Genomic DNA, 22,402 nt, shown 5'->3' with positions numbered 1-22,402 from the left:
TATTTTCTTTGGGCCAGAGGGGGTCATAGGACCATAAACTATTTTGAAACACGCTTAACGCTCACATGCTGAGGTCATGTCTGTTTAGGCATACCTGCCACAAAGGCGAACGTATTATGTCTCACTTTCGTACCTCTGTGTGGTATTTAGTAGCTGTGGTATTCAGTAGATGTGGTATTTAGCAGCGGTGGTGTTTAGTAGCTATATAAATGAAGAAAGAAGTAAATTTTGGATTTGAACTTATACTTCTCTTGCGACGTATCGTTTCAGCTGTACCGTTATCGGTCTTAATTGTGTTATAAACCGTTTTGGAATATTTAGTATCTGTGGTCATTAACTTTTAACATCCATAATTATATACATTTATTATTTTTAGCGAGTTGTTTTTGTTCATGAGTATTTATGTGTGTATTAAATATTATTTTTTATGATGTTTATCAGCGTTGAATTTAGTTAACGTCAAGGTATAGGGGTGACTGCTGAAGCTATCTTAACCACTGGCAGTAATTTGTTTAACGTCGCAATATATGACAGCGGCTTGTGAGAAATCCAGTCTTGATGAGACAAACCAGTGATTGGTATGAAGAGCAATGGTCCACAATAAACGCAATAAACCGAGAGCATGATCCCCCGATCAACTGAATCACCTCTCCTCATCGGCATACTGGATGTCTAACCCGGATTTCTCGCGAGGCAGCGTATTAGAATGATAGATGCCATTAACTTGCTACAGTTCAGATATCAAAGGTCTTCTTCTACATGGGGCGTTCGGGTAGCCTAGTGGTTAAAGCGTTCGCTCGTCACGCCGAAGACCCGGGTTCGATTCCCCACATGGGTACAATCATCTTCCCGAGGCAAGAGAGTTAACTGACTTAAAAGTCCAGTTTCCACCCATGCCGAACTAGGCTGGAATTTCTGGGCTCGATCGTAGCGCCACCAGTGGCTATTACCCCTTATGTCCTTTCTATGCCTCTCCCAAGGACCAATCAGATTCCAACTCTCGTATCACTTGCGTTTGCTTCACACAAAATGGTGGCGCCAAGTCAGGACGATCTGATCGATAATCAAGATCTATATTGTGATAAAACGGGTCTTACATCGCGAAATGCATCAAATCACGTGAGCGCCTTGATTAAAAACATGAAAAGATTTAGAATAATATCTGTTGACAACGAGTTGGCGGTGCACATGCTTTGAAAATACTGCAGTCGATCGAAATCTGCACGACAGTTTACGAACGGGATTTCGATTTCGGTGCGCGATTTTGATTGGACTATGCATAGACTCGTTAGTCCAGCCAAAATGTAACTCCATAATACCAGCCTAGTTCGGCAAGGTTGGAATCTTGACTTTTATAGTCAGTTAACGCCTTTGCCTCGGGAAGATGGGGGTACAATGTGTGGAGCCCATTTCTGGTGTCCCCCGCCATTATATTCTGGAATATTGCTAAAAGCGGCGTAAAACAACATAAACTCACTCTTCCTCTATATACCAAGCCAACGTCCAGTAAGTGCACTCCGAAAATATATGTATGTGCCTTTGTCCTCACAGTTTAGTCATGCAGCATCCGTAACACATCCCAATGATTCCATCCTACCGGGTACCCACTTACTGACCAGGACATACAGTTTAAGACGACGGGGTGTCGTACAAGCCGGTGGACTCACGAACTGACCCCTTTGGAGGAAACACTGCGCATATAGGCTTGCATGTATATGCAGCCCATGAGGCGCCTTGTCGTCACGACAACAGAGGTTTTACGGTGGTCAAAGACAGGCAGGCGTAGTCTGGTTACCATGGCATTTGCGTGGGAAGAGGGCAAAAAATATTTAATAGATATCATTTACGGTTCCACCATGTGTCATGGCAAAGCAGAAGTTCTGCCGTCTTCATGGCACTCATGTGCACAGTACAGCAAAACACTGATTAGTACTTTATAATACTTCTACACACCACACGTGTATAACAATGCATGCCACTGCACAATACTTCCAAACACCACACAGGAATACGAAAACGATGAACATATTGCTAATTCACAGAAAAAATACATCGATCTGAAACTCATGCAAATAATTTCCAATGAACCGACAACAAAACTTATATGATAAATCACGAACGCCCAACGCTCAAGGCGACATTCCGAACAGGACAATTAACAGTTTAACAACCGTTATCTTAGCCAATCTACAACAACCTGTCTCCCCTTGAACACACATGGAAGCGCCCATTTTTATCGACCGCTGTGTTGACATGAAATGTGACAACAGAGGACGGGCATATACAGTGGGTGAGTGAAAATGGCGGCCCGTTACTGTGTTCACTTTCTATCCACGCTTGTTATCACGAACAGATTGTTCCTGGTTTCTACTGAAACTGTACTCGGAGAAAAAGTGGACGATGAGTTTGACTTCGATGGCTTGCCAGGTGTTCAACACGAGTTTAAATTTGAAATTGCTGCTGGAAGAGAGGAGTGTTTTTTTCAACGGGCTGCGAAGGGAGCCAAACTCCACGTGTCTTATGAGGTAAGTTGACATATGGTGGGTCTCATTACCACGTGGTGATTGTTTACAATGACAGGAACTCTTCGTTTAATGATAGTGTTTATCTTTCCACGAACAAACTGTAATATGTTCCCAGAGTTGACGTTGAGGCATGATGTATTGAATATTTCTGTATTTTGTTTTTATGGAAAGTATTTATCTTAAACGGTTTAGCGATTAAACAAACGTTTTGGTATTCATATCCATGGACATTCTGTATCCTTTGATATCAGAAATGACGAATGCCTGCGTCCCAGTGTTTAATGACCCTATTAACTTTGTTTCGAGAGTGAAAAATGTTGTCCTTTTAAAGCAGGATGGTTGTAATTTATTTGACGCAAAGTACATTAAACTGAGGAAAATAAATCACGGAACGGATATAAATAGAAGCATGTGTTTGGAAGACCACTATGTTCACCGACTATCACAAAATGTAATTAGATTATGAATGAATATTCTTTAACGCCGCAGTCAGCAATACTCCATATATTGCAGTTATATCAGGCAGCCTGTTATTCGAGTTTCAAGTTATCTGTCCTCAGCATTGTATTTTATTGTTGTATTTCATTGTTGTTTATCGCCGCAATCAGCAATATTCCAGGTGTATGACGGCGGTCTGTAAATCGTCGAGTGTAACCAGTGATTGATATCATGAGCATCGATCCGCGCCCTCTAGGCTCGACGGCATGCAATCGGCCAAGTCGCAGACCCTGACCAACTGATGAAATGTATACGCTACAGAGTGCTGGGGAACGCGTGCTACTTTATTATATGTTTGTTTGTTTGTTGTTTGACGCCGTACAGCTATATGACGGCGATCTGTATATAATCGAGTCTGGACCAAAAAATCCAATGAGCATCGATCCACGCAATTGGGAAACAATGACATGCATCAACCAAGTCAGCGAGCCTGACAACCCGATCCCGTGACAAGCGCTGTCGCGTTTTATGTCAAGCATGGGTTGCTGAAGACCTATTCTATCCCGGATCTTCACGGGTCCTACTTTATTATAGGGCGGCATGATATAACTGGAATCTTGTTGACTGCGGCCTTAAGCCCCAAGCACATAAACTCGGACAAACCCACAAACGTCGACTGTGAAACACACGGCGATGAAGTGTTTCAGATTTAGTAGCCGCGAGACATCACTGTCCCAAAATGATTATTTTTATTCGTCATAAAACAACAGTTATCATTGATACCGTAGTGTTCACAAATAATATACCCCTAGAAGCGTTCAAGTTGAAGTCGCCAAATATTTAGGAACGCCACACACTTTTTTGTCACTCATAGCTTCATGTGCACGTCTTATCAGTTCTGACCAACATCTATTATAACACAATTTAAACAATAAAATCAAGTTAAATGTGGGGATTCCGGGATGGAAATTGTTTTTTCTCCACAGCAACATGTGTTGGTCATAAGAGGATCTTAATGGATCGGGTGGTCAGACTTGGTCAACGGACCCCGACGGCGTGAATTGTAGCTCAACAGCTACCTGAACATCACGCACGCACGCACGCACGCACGCACTTGTAATTAGCTAAATATGAAAACCTGTAATATGAAACTACAAATCAAAGACCTTTATCAACGTCATTCGTAATTGGCTGCGATGGTCCCAGAATGACCGATGGAGAATACCAATTGCCTACTGTTGTCTCATCGGAGAAAATAGGGCTTATTGTCAACTATCACATCTCTCCATGGCAACGTGTCTATGTTTATATTATGCCAGTATTGATGAGTGAGCGGCCGAAGACAGGTGCGTGTGTCATGATGGAGGGGCTATGACGTTGGGACGAACAAAAACGTTTTGGATACATGAATGTTATTGTTCAAAGACCCACTACAGTAGACTACGGTTATAACGAACACGCTTATAATGAACTGACCGATATAACGAACTTATCTTTTAGTCCCGACCTTTTGTTGTATATATTTTATATATCTGCTTATAACGAACTACGGTTATAACGAACTAAAATAAGTGGTCCCTTTGAGTTCGTTATAACCGTAGTTTACTGCATATTGTTTGTTATTGTTTAACGCCGCAGTATTCCAACTATATGACGGTGGTTTAAATAATTTAGTCTTGACCAGACAATCCAGTGATTGACATCATGAATACCGATCCATACAATTGGGATATGATGACATGCATCAACCATGTCAGCCTGACCACCCGATACCGTCAGACGCCTCTTACGACAAGCCAAGTTGCCTTTAACGGCAAGCTTGGGTTGCTGAAGACCTGTTCTACCCCGGATGTTCACGGGTATGACCCAGTATAGAATAGATGGCTGCCTAGTAGATACAGGGTCTGACCGGAGAGCGGAAAGTAGGTGGTACTTTTTTGGGTTGAGTCCCGTTAAAAGACTTTGTGTGCTGGCGATTAGGTACCTCACCCTGGCAGGTGTGGGTTCGAATCCCGGACGGGACTCAACCCAAAAAGTACTAGAATATGTACTTTACTAAGAAAGTGTTATCCCAAATATAACATTAGTTACATATGGTACTTGTTACCCTGCCTGGCGAAGTGAGCCAAAATAAATGTGTGGTGGTGAGGATGGGGGTGGTGGTAGTGGTTGGTATGGGATAACATTTTATTACGTGACCATCGTCGTGATCTCATTTTAGTGATACAGTTGGCATGTGTTCCGTTGAATAAATATGGTGTATATCACAAATTTCCCAGAAGTCATATACACTCAGTTTCACCAGAGTGAGATTTGGATTTGCGTTGACAATCAGTCCTAAAGACTTCAGGGAATATTATTCATAACCCAGGCCACAGAAACCATACATTGTCTATGATAAAAGAGTTATGTTTATTACAAATGTAATATGAAACTTCACTTACGCACATTGCCTGATGAACCCTCATTTAGAAGTTGTTCCACACTGAATGATACAAAAGTACTAACAGATTTCAACACGCATGGATTCTGCGTCTAGCGTTAGGAACTGAAAGGGAAGTGCGAAATTATGAACAGTGTGAGTCTAGACTGACGTCGATTTATGCGACATCTCAGCTGTAACACGGCGTCATGAACGTGAGTCTAGACTGACGTCGATATGTGCAATATCTCAGCTGTAACACGGCGTCATGAACGTGAGTCTAGACTATGACGTCGATTTATGCAATATCTTAGCTGTAACACGGCGTCATGAACGTTAGTCTAGACTGACCTCGATATGTGCAACATACCAGCTGTAACACGGCGTCATTAACGTGAGTCTAGACTGACTTCGATATGTGCAATATCTCAGCTGTATCTTTGTATATTGCCCAGTCACTGAGAGCCGAGAATGAAAATCCATTGATTGGGGGAGACTATTCACTTGGGTGGAATTTCGACACACAGGTCCGACATCCCACATTGGCCACGACAACGTTTTCTTGATGGAACCATTGCGAAATTACTGGAATATTTCTAAAAGCGGTGTAAAACCCATCTCACTTAAACTATTATGGCTGGTGTCGGTGCGTCGCATGCAATGATACGGCGCCGGGGTTCAATTCGACCCAACCTTTGACATTTGGAGAAGAAAGCTCTGATCGCTTCGCTATATGTCACCGTGTGATCACGAGACATCGTGGCCCCCAGAAGATTAAAAGACACCTTTATAGGTTTCATATGCACAAGGGCTGCATTTAAACGTCTTCCCGTCACTCGTTATAGACGATAGTCATGAGCCTGGAACACCTAACTGTCATGAAGACTCACCGATGTGAGGCGCTTTAAAGAGGCACCTGCGTTTGACAAATAATCGCCATCTTGTTTGATTGGCGTCTGAGTCAATAGGAAGTGAACTAGTCAAATCCTTCTTGGCGAACAAACTTCAAATCTTTCCAACAATTGTGAACATGGCCTTGTTGCGTAAGAATTATTTACTGAACACAAATGTCTTTCGTGCCAGAACTAAATATTCGGGACCTCACGCATTCATGAACGGCATCTGAACCCAATGCTGAATATCATAATAATTTATTGAATTGGATTGCGTTTTGAAAGAGTTATGGAATATTCAGTCGTATATATATTTTGTTTGTTTATGTCCGCCTTGAGGAAAATGTCTCGCTTTTCTATTAAATGTTGATGATGTAAATTCAAAGCACACATTACGTTTGCTTTTATATCGTAGATACAACGGTATATTGTAAACGTTTCTTGAATATAGGTGTCAGTTTTACTCGCTTCCCCTTAAACATGTTCATCACATGGCTTGTTCTGTTGTCTGCTCTGTTCCATGTCCTGTTGTCTGCTCTGATGGCTTGTCCTGTTGTCTGCTCTGATGGCTTGTCCCGTTGTCTGCTGTGATGGCTTGTTCTGTTGTCTGCTCTATTCCATGTCCTGTTGTCTGTTCTGGTGGCTTGTCCTGTTGTCTGTTCTGATGGCTTGTCCTGTTGTCTGCTCTGATGGCTTGTCCCGTTGTCTGCTCTGATGGCTTGTTCTGTTGTCTGCTCTGATGGCTTGTCCTGTTGTCATCTCGCTTCGTCAGACCTATGTTTACATGGTATGAACTGGTCAACCAATCTTGTAGTTGTTGCTAATCTTTAAAGATCCGCCAAATGAATATACACTGCAGTCCCAGGAAGCTGAAGTAATTTCATGAGCATTTCGGGAAAGCCGAACATCTAAATATATGTCCCTTTCATACATCTGTACATCGTTAATGGGAATTGAAACTACGCTGATAGGAACGAACAAGGAAACAAGGAAAAATATAGGGAATTAAGCTTTACTGTAAGTACATTTGAAATAGCGCATACACATTCAATACATGTCAGAATCAAAAGTTGAGATGTGTTTGCGTACATTGTTTCCAACGCGTATTTGGTAGGCTGGGAACCCATGATAGCATATCATTTTACTGTGTCTAAAACTAAGTGTTCCCGTATTTATTTCCGTCAGTATACTCTCGGTATGATCAAGAAGTTGATTAACAAGAAGTCAGTGTTAATTTAATTATACCCCCGACAAAATGTCGGGGGTATATAGTCATACCAAGGTTCCGTCGGTCCGTCCGTCTGTCTGTCCGTCCGAAAACTTTGTCCGCGCGATTTCTCTTAAACTATTCAGTGGATTCATCTCAAACTTAGTACAAATAATCTGTGTCATATGGAGGGGTGCAGTCAAAAGAAAAAAATTGTTTTTATAAAATTTCCCTCTTTTTTTAATGAATTTTTCAAACCCTAAAGGCTTACCCTATCCTAGCTATTTAATTTGTGACTACTGACACACTAGGCCGGTCGGGGGTATTAGTGGACCAGATTTATTTAAAATGGTTCATATGTTTATCAGACCCGTCTCAACTAAACTCAGTACAGTTTGAATCATTACAGAGCACAATAATGTGCTTCTTAAGAATCATACTGGAATAGATAATTCTTAATTTCTTTATTCCGCGAGAAAACACGCATGTGTTTGTCCAGATGCGTCTCCTGTCCCCATGTGGGTTTATGAGTACAGGTGGTCATATTGACATTCCCGACCCTGCGGCAGACGTTGCCACCACACGAGGGCAGTTGCTGTGTTATTTGTTTGTGAACACCTTGATAGCGTGTTGTTTACGATGCACACTTCTCCACTGTCTGCAGATGTGTAGGGTTAGGTCTGATATACAGCAACTATGTCGAACGAAACCGTCATCCAGTGGACTGTGACACTAAAATCCAGAGTGGTGGGGTGGGGCTTGTGGGAATATGGTGTGTGCGTCCGTGTGTGTGTGTGTGTGTGTGTGTGTGGGGGGGGGGGGGGGGGGGTACTTGTAAATCAGATATCGATATTTATTTGTACAAATGACATCATGTCCCTCTGACTGAAGACATGCTAGGTTGACGTTTTGTTTGTTTGTTTGTTGTTTAACGTCGCACTCAATATCCCAGCTATATGACGGTGTCTATAAATAGTCGCCTCTTACGGCAAGTATGGGTTCCTGAAGCCCTATCCTAAGCCAGATATTCACGGGTATTAGAATCAAAATGAGTCCCATACAGTTAACCCTTGTTAGTCCTGACACCTACATACCGTTTGCTAGGAACGTCTACGTGTATGTTTGAGATATTAGTCTTTATCTATAATTATTTCTTGAATTGTTTTTTATTAATCCGAAATAATTTGGAGGGAACATTGCCGGTATAATGGGGTCTCTCGCTGCAAACTAACAGTTTCTCGTGTGCGTGTCTTGTGTTTTACGTGACATGTTCGAAAAGAAAACAATAACCACCATTCTAATAGCACACTGTATGTGTTAATATGATATTCACAAAAGAAACGGTTGTTGCAGCCATGTTGAGCGGGGATTACATCGACCTATCGACCCGTGAAGATTCGGGGTAGGATAGGTCTTCATGCTTTCCGAACAAGGCGACTATGCTTGTCGTAAGAGGCGACTATCGGGATCGGGTGGTCAGACTCACTGACTTGGTTGATGCATGTCATCGTATCCCAATTGTATGGATCGGTGCTCATGGTGTCAATCACTTGATTGTGTGGTCCAGACTCGATTTTTATTAAAAATAATACCTAAGGTTTTAAATGCAACGTATCTGATAAGTGTCATATATGTGAGACTTATTAATATGTATACAAGCATTCACTTGTTGTTAGAAATAAACTTTTTATACATGTGTTCATGCGTCCCAGAAAGCTGATGATGTACAGAATGATGTATACTACTCAAAAGAAGTTAAGGATCACCTGATTCTTTCGTATTACAATAGTTAATCTCTCTTGCCACGACAGATTAACATTACCAATATGAAATAATCGGGCGATCCTTAACTTCTTTTGATTAGTATATTTCATAATAGCTCTCGAGATCTCGGTTCATCATCCGCAGGAAGTTACCATGACAATATTTATGCCGAACTCCGACTTAATACCCTAGTACATGTTGTGAAAGAATCGGATGGCGTCTGAGACAGTCTACCAGATTGGTAGGGTCTTTCACGGGAAGGTGCAATTTAGCGACATCCCCCTGGCAGCCATTACTGCTGCATTCATTCCCCCCTAACAGTCTAACAAGACATGGGTTTGATCCACGAAACTCGACAGCACTGCCTGTTATAATCCTGGCCTCGCCAAGGCCCAGTTCAAATATTTACCCACTTGTTTTGGTGAAGTGGGAACGATGCTTGGATAAAGCTGCAGCAATGCTGTCAGTCTGGAGACAAGGTCAAGGCCACATTCCAACGTCGTATCACGGAACTTGTCAACTCATGTCACTCTGGATAAAGCATTCGCTTTCATGTTCAGCGAAGGATGCAATACATGGGAAGTATTAATATCTTGTAATCATGCAAGGTTGAATTGGCAGTTTTGCAGCCGCAGAAAAACGATCAACTGATCAATCGCATGTACTTGAACACATTGTTTGTGAATTTGTTTCAACAGCAAACATACCAAGGTGAAATATTAGATAATGCAAATGTTCTTACACCGAGACTCAAATTGATATTTTTTTAATGAAAAAGTTAAAATTTTAAATTGAAATTATGTTATAACGATGAAAACAATATGACATTTCTACTGTTTCAAAGAGGACCTAGTCTATCTCAGTATGTTTGAGTAAACACCGCTTTACTTGTGTGCTGACTCATAGTGCGATGTAGATAATTCTGCAACCAATGCTTGTCGTATGTGGCGACTAACGGGATCGGGTAGTCAGGCTCGCAGACTTGGTTGATGCATGTCATCGTATCTCAAGTGCGTAGATTGATGCTCATGATGTCAATCACTGGATTGTCTGGTCCAGGCTCAGTTATTTACAGACCGCCGTCATACAGCTGGAATATTGCTGAGTTCGGCGTTAAACAACAAACAAACAGAGACAACAAATGGCATTGAGTTTGTCGAGACCTTGAGAAGCTCGAGTGCATTTTTTATGCTGAATAAAAGGTTCCAATCCCACTCTGATACTCATCATGAAATATAATACAGTCAACTACGGTTATAACGAAAACGCTTATAACGAACTTACGGATATAACGAACTTACTTTTTTGGTCCCGACTATTTGCTGTAGTTATGCTGTATATATGCTTATAACGAACTACGGTTATAATGAACTAAAATTAGTAGTCCCTTCGAGTTCGTTATAACCGTACTTTACTGTAGATGTTTGTTAATGGATGAACTGGGGAGAGTGGAGTAGGAAAATACATAATAATGTTACTTAAGTTCGTGACATGCAAAAAAGTCATCTTCGTGAGGCAAGGGCATTAACTGACTATAAACCTCTATGGTCAGTTAATGCCCTTGCCTCGAGAAGATGGCAAAGAAGTTTTACAGTGATGTTCTCCCGTCCCGTTGTGTTGCCTCGTGTGTCCTAAGGATGCAGGTTCGAGTGAGGGATTTAGTGCAGTTTTAAGCCATTCTCTCTATGCAAGGTCGCGACAGTTGCTCGATTACTCAATGTCAAGGCCGTAATGGTAGATAACTGTCAGTTCGCACACAAACACTGGGGTGGAGATAGGAGAAGTTATAAATGTCATTTCCGTTGTGATTTCCCGATATGTAATAGGCTGTCAAATGTGTTGATTTGACCTTCTGGTGACCTTTGAACAAAGGTTACACCGTCGAATAGCTATTAAAGTGGGTGATTAATGATAAAAACGGGGTTTGCCAAATGATTCCGTCAGCAGATGTTCACCGACCCTGATGATGAAAATAATTTACCGCAAATGGTGATGAGTTATTTTTATATACAAGGAAGTTCAAATTACTTTCTCCTCCATACTGAGTTGTCCAGTGTGTTATAGCCATTCTATGATAGTGTAGTGCTGTGAGCATCCACTTGTTTAATGAACTTTGGCGCTTTATAAACAGACAAAGTAGTAGTAGTAGTAGTAGTAGTAGTAGTAGTTGGTTTGGTTGGTTGGTTTGTTGTTTAACGCCGCACTCAGCAATATTCCAGCTATATGACGGCGGTCTGTAAATAATCGAGTCTGGACCAGACAATCCAGTGATAAATGTCATGAGCATCGATCCGCGCAATTGGGATCGATGACATGCATCAACCAAGTCAGCGAGTCTGACCACCCGATCCCGTTAGTCACCTTTTACGACAAGCATAGTCACCTTTTACGGATAGCATGGGTTGCTGAAGACCGATTCTACACGGTAGTGAGTGAGTGAGTGAGTGAGTATGGTTTTACGCCGCTTTTAGCAATATTCCAGCAATATCACGGCGGGGGACACCAGAAATGGGCTCCACACATTGTACCCATGTCGGGAATCGAACCCGGGTCTTCGGCGTGACGAGCGAACGCTTTAACCACTAGGCTACCCGACCGCCCCCTACCCGGTAGTAGTAGTAGTAGTAGTAGTAGTAGTAGTAGTAGTAGTAGTAGTAGTAGTAGTATAGATCCTGGGGTCCTGAGGGTCACGGGTGTTCCAGCACAGGAGTGCCTCCCATAACAGATCAATAGTGTAAGGATCCGCTTATCGTAACATACAATTTCCCGATTATGACCCTTGGTCTCTTAGTACCGTAACGGGGCGGTAGGGAACCCTAGTGGTTAAAGCGTTCGCTAGTCACGCAGAACGCCCCGGGTTCGATTCCCACATGGGTACAATGTGTGAAGCCCATTTCTGATGTCCCACGTCGTGATATATATGATGCATATTGCTAAAAGCGGCGTAAAACCTCACTCACTCACTCGGCATACTGGGGACCTTTTTAACCCGGATTTCTCGCGAGGCGGTGTATTCACTAAGTAGCATAATCATGGGTTCACCAAAGTGAAAAAAAACCATCACCAGACTGCGTCACTTTGGGCTTACTTATCACATTGAATGTTGCCATTAGACAGATGAGTGGAGTGTTGGTTTTGTGTAATGAGAACACAGGGCTGCTGAGAATTCAAATGTGACGTAATTAGGTCAGGTGTTGCTTCAGGTCCTCTAGCCTTTTAATATGACTCGATGAGTATCTTTAAGCTGACACGCAGTGATGTTACTGACATACCGTTCAAAGCGGCGTAAAACACAACTCTGTCGCTTGATTCAACTCATTGCTTCCTGTTTTCGTCTTCCCCTCGGTGGGGGCGGTCGGGTGGCCTGGTGGGTAAAGCGTTCGCCCGTCACGCCGAAGACCCGGGTTTGATTCCCGACATGGGTACAATGTGTGAAGCCCATTTCTGGTGTCCCTCGCCGTGATATTGCTGGAATATTGCTAAAAGCGGCGTAAAACCATACTCACTCACTCCTCTCGTTCGACCCAACCAATGGTATGCAGCACTGAGTTACGAGAAAGGTCAGCCTAACATTAACTGCATGGTGGACAATTAGGTGGTGTGTGATATTTGAGTAACGAGGCTATTATCTAGGAAGTAGAAGGTCGCTATAGTCCGTATTATAACATGTGCTGTTGGCAAGATGTCATGAATAATACATTAGTTGTTGAATAATATTGTGAGAGATCGATGACGATTGTATATATAATAAAAATAAATATTAATCAAAGGTAATGTTTGTTAAACGTAAAAAGAATTAATCAAAGGTAATGTTTGTTAAACGTAAAATTTCCAAAGTTAATTTTCTTTGAAATATTTGTATTTTTAAATGTTCATGTGGAGAAATATTTCTCTTGCTTGTTCAGTTTCGATTAGATATTTCTTGGACCGTAAAGCTAGGTTAATTCAACGCTATACACGGGCAATCGCGTCCATTTACGCGCCACTAATTGTGATGTCACAGAATTTCTGTTAACAAATTTGACCAAACTCAAAACATCGATCTCCCGATTCCTACCAGTGCGTAACACTGATTTGAACCATTCTTCATAAAGACAGGTTTCCGTATGCATTTGCGTTGCGTCGCTTTTAATACACATTGATGCGGAATTTTGGTATCGTTCTCTAATGAATCTGTTTGCATTAGCCGTCATGTGTTCAAATGGATGAAAAATATGTAAACAGTAAAGTACGGTTATAACGATCTCGAAGGGACTACTAATTTTAGTTCGTTATAACCGTAGTTCGTTATAAGCATATATACAGCATAACTACAGCAAATAGTCGGGACCAAAAAAGTAAGTTCGTTATATCCGTAAGTTCGTTATAAGCGTGTTCGTTATAACCGTAGTTTACTGTACCTTGCAATCGGATCTTTTGTCTATAGTGTGCTGCTTCAGTTCATTGACCCCGTGGAGATTAAGGTTGAGAATAGGTAATAAGTAAATAGAATGTCAAGCAAAACTAGATTTGTAAACACACATAAGGAGATTATAGGAACAGGAGATATTGAATACACTGCTGGAGGCGGGTCCGGTCGCCCAACCCGTGTAACGTGATACATCCCGTGAAGAAGCTGAGATGTAATGGGGTTTAACGCCGCGTTCATGATTATTTCACTTATAACGCGACGTGAGCTTGCACGTTGTGTGGGTGGCGGTATGTACCAGTCCAGACAAATGCCGGTTTTATTGTGCTGGCCCACTGAGATACCATGCCCAACTTAGACAATTTTTACTTACTCCAATCCCAATTGCGTGGATCGATGCTCATGATGTCAATCACTGGATTGCCCGGTCCAGACTCGATTCTTTACAGACCGCTGTCATATAGCTGGAATATTGCTAAGTGCGGCGTTAAACAACAAACAAACAAACTTACTCCAAGCCAACCATTCCTTGTTTTATCCCTTGCTTTAATTCCGAGCGGGGACAGGGAATCGAACCCCGATCTTCAGCACTCCGGGCAGACTCTCTATCCACAAGACCACCGCGGAGGCTGTCCAAAAAGGGGCCTGCATGGGGTGTTTACGTCTCTGTAGGCAGGAAGGTTGTGTACATAGGAGCCCGGTCCCGTCTATGTGTCACTTGTACAGGGGACACATCCGGGTTACAATAGGTCTTCACCAACCCATGCTTGCCGTAAGAGGCAACTATGCTTGTCGTAAGAGGCGACTATGCTTGTCGTAAGAGGCGACTATGCTTGTCGTAAGAGGCGACTAACGGGATCGGGTGGTCAAGACTCGCTGACTTGGTTGATGCATGTCATCGTATCCCAATTGCGTAGATCAATGCTTATGATGTCAATCACTGGATTGTCTGGTCCAGACTCGATTATTTTCCGACCGCCGTTACAGAGCTGGAATATTGATGAATGCGGCGTTAAACAACAAACACACGAAAAGGGGACACAGAAAATATCATTTTTTATTCTAGTATCCGTCGTTCCAGGGGTCTGAGACACTGCAATTCGTTGTGAGGAGTTGTTCCCCTTAGTCATGCCCGGATCATGTGGTACTATTAAAATTAAGCGGAACGCTTTTTTCGGCCCCACAAGACGCTTTCCTCTACGATGTCGATAGCTTTCAGCTGTGCATTACGCAAAGTCGTCTCATTATCAAGTGTATCAAAGTGTCAAACGTCATAGAGAGTATCCAGGGTTAGAATAGCACCTGGCATCCCATTGTTGGTCGCAAGGGGCGACTAAATTGTGTCCGTCTGTCAGGTTTTGTGACTTAGCTGTCATCATGCACGGTGCTTGTCGTAAGAGGCGACCAACGGGATCGGGTGATCAGTCTAGCTGTCTTGGTTGATGCATGTCATCGTAACCCAATTGCGTAGATTTATGTTCAAGATGTCAATGACTGGAATACCTGGTCCATACCCTCTTATTGATAGACTGTCGTCCTATAGCTGAAATATTGCTGCGTGCAGCGCTAAACAACACTCACTCACTGTAGTGTGATATGCTGACGTGTTTGTAAGACACGTCAGTGTTCGAAATTTGGGTGGGAAGTGACTTTGGGGTAAACTATCTGAATAAATGATGTTTTAGTTACATTGCACTTTCTGAATGAACCAGATTGAACGGTTAATAGCACACTGAATGCAATTACCATGACTTGGCAAATGAATTTAACATTTCATCACCGTTGAAACAACAGGCGCGCGGGTCCTAATTTTCAACGCGAGAGTGATGACAGCTTTTGCACAGACATGTCGACAGCTGTCTCAGTTCAACATGTACCGCGCTATTGACTAAATCCCACAAACCAAATTAAATACACACATGCAGACATTGACTGCGAATGCATACTGTTTTAATTATTTATTGATAAACAATTAAATTAATTTAGCTTTATTTGGCTATTTTAGTTTCAGGTCTATTTTTATCACTTATGCCGATCCGGAAATCAGATCCTGATTGCGGACGAAAAATTTAAATTATAGCACAGTAAACTACGGTTATAACGAACACGCTTATAGCGAACTGACGGATATAACGAACTTACTTTTTTGGTCCCGACTATTTGCTGTAGTTATGCTGTATATATGCTTATAACGAACTACGGTTGTAACGAAGTACACTTAGTAGTCCCTTTGAGTTCGTTATAACCGGACTTTACTGTATTATGTTTTCTCTCCAGATTGTGACTATTCACATTGGCATCTCTTAAGTTTGTTAAGCATTAAGATAAAAGGGATGCATGGATAATGGACCGTAATCTTTTTATAATTTATAGCTTCACCGGTACGTCTAGTGTGTGCTTTTGGTGCCAAGTAATCCTCTGTAATCAAATATTTAACATTCCTGTCATATTTCACAAAAAATGCCAAAAGGAATTTAAAATAGGAAATTCTTTCAAAAATAGACACACAATAAGTGTTAATTTATATTTTAATCTTTATTTCGATCACCGACCATTGATTTTGAAAAACCATAAACCAAACGCTTTATTACACTACCGGGCAAAAGAAAGCATACACTTGAAAATTGAATTTGACCAAACGACATCAAAACGTTTCTATGCTGGAAACAATTACAGAAGCATTGCCAACTTTAGGTAAATAACACCACTATGATACCCGTTTCAAATTCATCATCATCGAGTTGCCATTTCTTGTTTGTTTCATTTCTAGCCGCAGTCAAACATGGGGGTATACTCTCTTTTGCCCGGCAGTGTATATGATTCACCGCCTACCCGTGCGCACAGAAGGCTATTTACTCCATTAAACACAAATCTTTTACGTCTCTGAGGCTCGCTGACTTGGTTGATGCATGTCATCGTATCTCAATTGCGTGGATCGACGCTCATGATATCAATCACTGAATTGTCTGGTCCAGACTCGATTATTTACAGACCGCCGGCATATAGCTGGAATATGGCAGAGTGCGGCGTTAAACAACAAACAAACAAACAGAGAGGCATATAGAAGTTGGAGTACTAAGTAAGGATGAGATATGTGGATGAACAATTGTAATAAAGAAGTTACTTATCAACATATCTTATCCTTGCTTAAACATCTTTTACAGACCGTAATAGTAAGAGAGAAAAAAAGATACCACAATGTTTTCCAAACGTATTTAATTCATAAATTCACTAGGCTGATGTTTAAGCAATACAATGAATACATGTTAATCAAGATCGAATTCGTGCCATATTGTAAATTAATATGTAAATATGATAGTTGGTCAAGAAGTTCACAATATCGCGAGAACTTCAGTCTGAAAAAAGTGCACATATTTTAGGTGAAATAACATTACGTAACAAGACTGTTTCCTAGACAGCTTAATCTCAGCTCAACGCCCGAGGAGATATTTTTGGATGACATTTCAGCTTTGGAGAAAATACGGCTGTCATATACGTCAGATAAAAGCGATTATATGCACTACTTCTCATTTGGACATACTGCGTGGATGACAAAGATAAATGATGCAAATTACTGTACTGATGTTGGCTGACGGATGACACAGACGCACGCTACAGACTAGCATCTGAATCCAAAACTAATGACAAGTCTCGATACGCCAGATGTTCAAATGCACCTGTCTCGCAAACGGTATCGACCACACGCTATAAACCGACTACTCTGTACATTGATTTCGCGATTGTTGTCAACCACGCTGCATTTAATAGACATTTGACATGTAATTACTAATAGTTGCGAAATAATTAAACTTTAGAGTATATTTATCAATAGAGTTTGGCACCACCTTATTGTGCTGGAATCGTCCATTGTGGAAGAAGGGGGGTGTTTTCTTAATTGACATTTGTGGGCAGTATCGGAGTGTTTGTTACTGCGATTTACATTGCCACGTACATGATAGCCCGATCCGTCTTGTTGATTGTCCACATGTCACACTTTGCAACAAATATCACATGAATGGAGGATTATGCTTTGCGGGTCAAATATTTATTCATCCATCGTCAATCACGGTCTGCAAAGGCAGTCGTGTGCAACATCAGGATATTTTAATTTTAAAATGGGGCCTTGGTTGCTCAATCGTCACCATTTTCAACGAATGATGAATTCAAACCTGTTCTTTTAAGAATTATTTTATACATGTACTTTTCCTTTGAAAAAATGCGTTAAGCTAGGAAGAGATACTTAAATATGTGTAGTTTCAACCAATCGCATCATGTTTTATAATACGCTGACTCAGTGTACATACCGTATTCGACGTAATAAGCGCCCCACTCTAATAAGCGCCCACGGCGATATTTGCTAATACATGTATATTGGCAAGTGAACAATCCCAATTAGCACCCCTTCCGATTGATCAATATACACAAGACTTATTTATTAGTGTATAATACGCACTCGTGTGTTATATGCACCCTTAATTAAGGGCAATTAAATTCTAGAAAAATATATCTGTCGTATATAAACAGTCAGGCCGTGAGCATAAACCACGAAATATATCTTTCAACTCTGTTTTTTCCACCAAAATAATATTCAAATAAGAGCCCCCTATTTCTAATTTGAGAGCATCCTGGGCGCTTATTACGTCGAATACGGTATTAACATATGTGTTATGCTTAAGGTGAGTGAGTGCGCGAGTGTGGATTGAAGAAAAGTTACAGAAAAAATGTTACGGGAATCAAGTCTTTGGAAAAATGTTACATGAAATAATAATTTTAATTTTAATATTACAATATGTGTAACATTATCACACATTGTGAATGCATGGATGTTTATTTATATATTGTTGAGAGAAAGTATTCTTTCAATTTGTAATTAATCTTAAGGTTAATATGGGGATATGTGATGGGTTTGTGTGTTCGTTTCTTGTTTAACGCCGCCCTCAGCAATACTCCAGCTATATGACAGAGGTCAGTAAATAATCGAGTCTGGACCAGACAATCCAGTGACTGACACCCTGAGCATCGATTACGCAACTGGGAAACGATGACATGCATCACCTAAGTCAGTGAGCCTGACCACCCGATCCTGTTAGTTGCCTCTTACAACAAGCATAGTTGCATTTTATGTCAAGAATGGGTTGCTGACGACCTATTCTACCCCGGATCTTCACGGATCTATGATGGGACAATGTGGTCACAAGGGATAAAAATTACTTTAATTTACGTTATACTCAACTCAGGGTACATGTGACGCTATGTGACTTTTAGAACAATGTGGTGTCTATGGCATGACCACAAGGCCACGTTTGCCAGTGATTCGCGAACAAGGGTGGGGGAAAATATCAACCTTGTTGGCCACCACCATTCCACCATGGGCTAAGAAACAAAATGCAACCGTCGCCATTGTCCTAGCATAAAGTGCCTCCGGCAATCCTGCCAAAAATGGTTGTTGAGGAAGTTTGTCCGTCTTCAAAAACATTTTAAGAATCAGTGTCTGGACTTCGCTGAAGAAAATATGTAATTTGGGCAAGAGTTGGATGGATGGAAAATCAGACTCCTCTAGCAACTTTGGACTTTGAATTAAACACAGTGAATTATGCTGTGTAAATTTTGTGAATCCAATAAATGGTCATAGATGAGTTTGTAACTTTTTTTTTCCTGTAACTTATTTTCGTACCCAAATCTGTAACTCTTTTCCGGTAACATTTCTTCCGGCCATCCGAGTTTGAACCCGCTTTGAACAATATTTCAGTTATATTACAGCGTGTGGAGTTAAGCCCGGCTCTAACAACTTTGGAGAAAAACCTCGAGCACTTGCATGGTGGTAACAAACCAAGCCTGACAATCAAGTTAATTCTGGAACTGGAACCAACAAATATTGGATCCTTAAAAAAGCTTGCTCGCCTAAGGGACACAACTCTGTGGGAATTACGACGCCATAGACGACTGGGCCACTCGTTTCCCCTGCTGAAGATAATGTTGCTCCTTGTACATATATCCTGGTTGGCAAATATTTAACGGGCTACTATTTGTTTGTTTGCAGGTTTTACGAGGAGGAGATAGGAATATCGACTTTTTCTTGAAGGATCCCTATTTTAACGTAGTGGATGCGTATTATATGAAGACAGACGGAGCTGTAGAAAAAGATATAATTGAACCAGGTAATATATCTACGCATGTTACTGTATAATTGAACCAGGTAATATATCTACGCATGTTACTGTACATTAGAACCAAGTATATAATGTACGTATTTTACAGTATGATAGAATCAGGTAAGATCTATACGTATTTAATTTAAAAATAGAGCCAGCTGAAATATTTACGTATGTTACAGTATAATTGGACCAGGTAATATATCTACGTACATGTATTTGACTGTATAATTGGACCAGGTAATATATCTTCGTACATGTATTTGACTGTATAATTGGACCAGGTAATATATCTACGTACATGTATTTGACTGTATAATTGGACCAGGTAATATATCTACGTACATGTATTTGACTGTATAATTGGACCAGGTAATATATCTATGTATGTTACTATATAATTTTACAAAGGATTATATCTGCGTATTTTATTGCTTAATAGAGCCAGATAAAATGGCTACTTACATTGTACATGTTGAATAAGCAGATATGAGTGAGTCAGTTGGATTTTACACCTCTTGTAGCAATATTTCCGTTACACCATGGTCGGGACACCAGAAAAAGAAAGCTTATAGTGCACTCTTGTGGAAATAGAACCCGCGTCTTCAGCGAATCTCAGAGGACCTCGCGATATGGAATGTTAATATGGAGACACGGCTATATTCTCCAATTTTTATTTTGACATGATATGGAGCTATTGCAGTGATTATAATTCAGATTCGAGTAGGTCATTCTTTTAGTTTTGGAATTGTAGAATCAGCTAATTTATATTTTGTAACTAAGTTGACCCGGCATGTGTGTCATTGTATGTGATTCTCGTTAAAAGATGGTACTTGTTGTTACCCTGTCTGGCGCTCGGCATCAAGGGGCTGAAACAGGGAGTGGTCGGCTCGGAGTCAGTATACTGTGTCTGAGTGAGGTATTCATGTTAAACTGCGGCATGGTATCTCAGTGTGGTAGCACTATAAATCGGCATCAGTCCGGACTAGTACAAGCAGCCACACACACACACGTGCATGCACGTCGCTATATAAGTGCAATAATCTTGGACGCGACGTAAAACCCAATTTCACCTCACCTGTATGCGATTCTGCAGTTAGTTGAGCCTTTTACGGACGCTTCGATGACCTTTCATAAACCACTTGTCTCGGGTGCAGTGTCTTCTGATTTATCTGACCTCTTTGTCTTTTGTCTTCCAGGAATCTATCAAGTATGTTTTGACAACACACAGAGTCGATTCGGCTCTAAATTAGTATTTTTCTATCTTGTGACGTTTGTCATGGAACAATGGTCCAAGTACGTCATGGAAGTGACGGAGATACAAGGACTTGCATCCAATTTTTCGGTATGTACGGTAAAGGTGCCCGACTTTCAATATCCCAACCATGATACCACGACTTTTAACTTGATGGCACTTATGTAAAATTTATCCGACCTGGTTCAATCCTATTGCAGTGGGATTTATTTTATCCCAAATCTGTTTTCTTTTTAGATTCGATAACGACATTGAAATAATTCATGAATTAATTCAATTAGAGTTTTATGCAAATCCATTCATGAAATACAAATGTAATATATTATGGCTACTTAGTGAATTCCCCGTGATGATCCGGATTAGAATTGGTCTTCATCAACCCATGCTTGTCGAAAAGGGCGACTAACGGGATCGGGTGGTCAGTCTCGATGCATGTCATCTTATCCCAATTGCGTGGATCGATGCTCATGATGCAATGACTGGATTGTCTCGTCCAGGGCCCACTTGCACAAAGCGATCTTAGCCCTAAGACTATTGTAAGCCTATGTTAAAGTATGGGAGCTACGATCATCTTTGCGCTAAGATCGCTTTGTGCAAGTGGGTCCTGAATGGATTATTTACAGATCGCCGCCATTTAGCTGGAATATTGCTGAGTGTGGCGTTAAACAACAAACAAACAAGACCACATACAATATACATCTGTTATATGATATACGTGTATCTGATATACCCAGGCCTCGCTGTCGGATGTGGAGATCTCACTGAATGAAGTCAAGAAGCACCAGATGTCGAGCCGGCTCAACGTCATCCGAGACTGGTACCTCATCATGGGCAACAACCGCTACGTCGGCTACTGGTCCGTGGCGCAGTGTGCTGTCGTCGTTGTTGCTGCAGCGTGTCAAGTTTACTTTCTCAGACGCCTCTTTACAGTTCCCGTCGTCACATCCTCATCTAAACCTCGTGCCTAAATAAATCATGCTTTTTTTTATATAAAAACTGAGAAATAGTTGGTTGGTTGCCTTATTGCTTCAGAAAGATCTTTGAAACATTCGTCACCACTCGCCCTTTTCCGTAACCTTCAAGAAGCGGCTTGTGCCATTCGTCACCACTCGCCCCTTTCCGTAACCTGCAGGGAAGACTCGTCCCCTATCGATGAATGTTACGAGTATGTTCGAAAATACCACAAACCAATCAGACTGCGCGTTTGACTTCAAGTACTTCGGTCAAAGAATCCATCAGTAATTAGTTTTTACTTTACATATGCCTTGCATCTAAAAATATACCCAACATACAGTTAAATGTGTTCAAACATGCTGTATAATACCGTAGTTCACGATG

The 22,402-nt window shown here is 41.2% G+C and overlaps 1 protein-coding gene across 1 annotated transcript; it reads left to right on the top strand.

Annotated features, from left to right (window-relative positions):
* The first annotated feature begins 2,280 nt into the window (after nucleotides 1–2,280).
* LOC139477764 (transmembrane emp24 domain-containing protein 5-like) lies at nucleotides 2,281–22,054 on the top strand. Its single transcript, XM_071260176.1, has 4 exons — nucleotides 2,281–2,525; nucleotides 19,698–19,815; nucleotides 21,009–21,154; nucleotides 21,799–22,054. The coding sequence occupies exons 1-4, from the start codon at nucleotides 2,301–2,303 to the stop codon at nucleotides 22,030–22,032; spliced, it is 723 nt and encodes a 240-aa protein (XP_071116277.1). The 5' UTR covers nucleotides 2,281–2,300; the 3' UTR covers nucleotides 22,033–22,054.
* Nucleotides 22,055–22,402: the final 348 nt, after the last annotated feature.

The sequence above is a fragment of the Haliotis cracherodii genome, unplaced genomic scaffold (genome assembly GCF_022045235.1).
Source record: "Haliotis cracherodii isolate W230 unplaced genomic scaffold, xgHalCrac1.p SCAF_35, whole genome shotgun sequence".
Taxonomy (NCBI): Eukaryota; Metazoa; Mollusca; class Gastropoda; order Lepetellida; family Haliotidae; genus Haliotis; species Haliotis cracherodii.
This window is presented reverse-complemented; position numbering and strand designations above follow the sequence as displayed.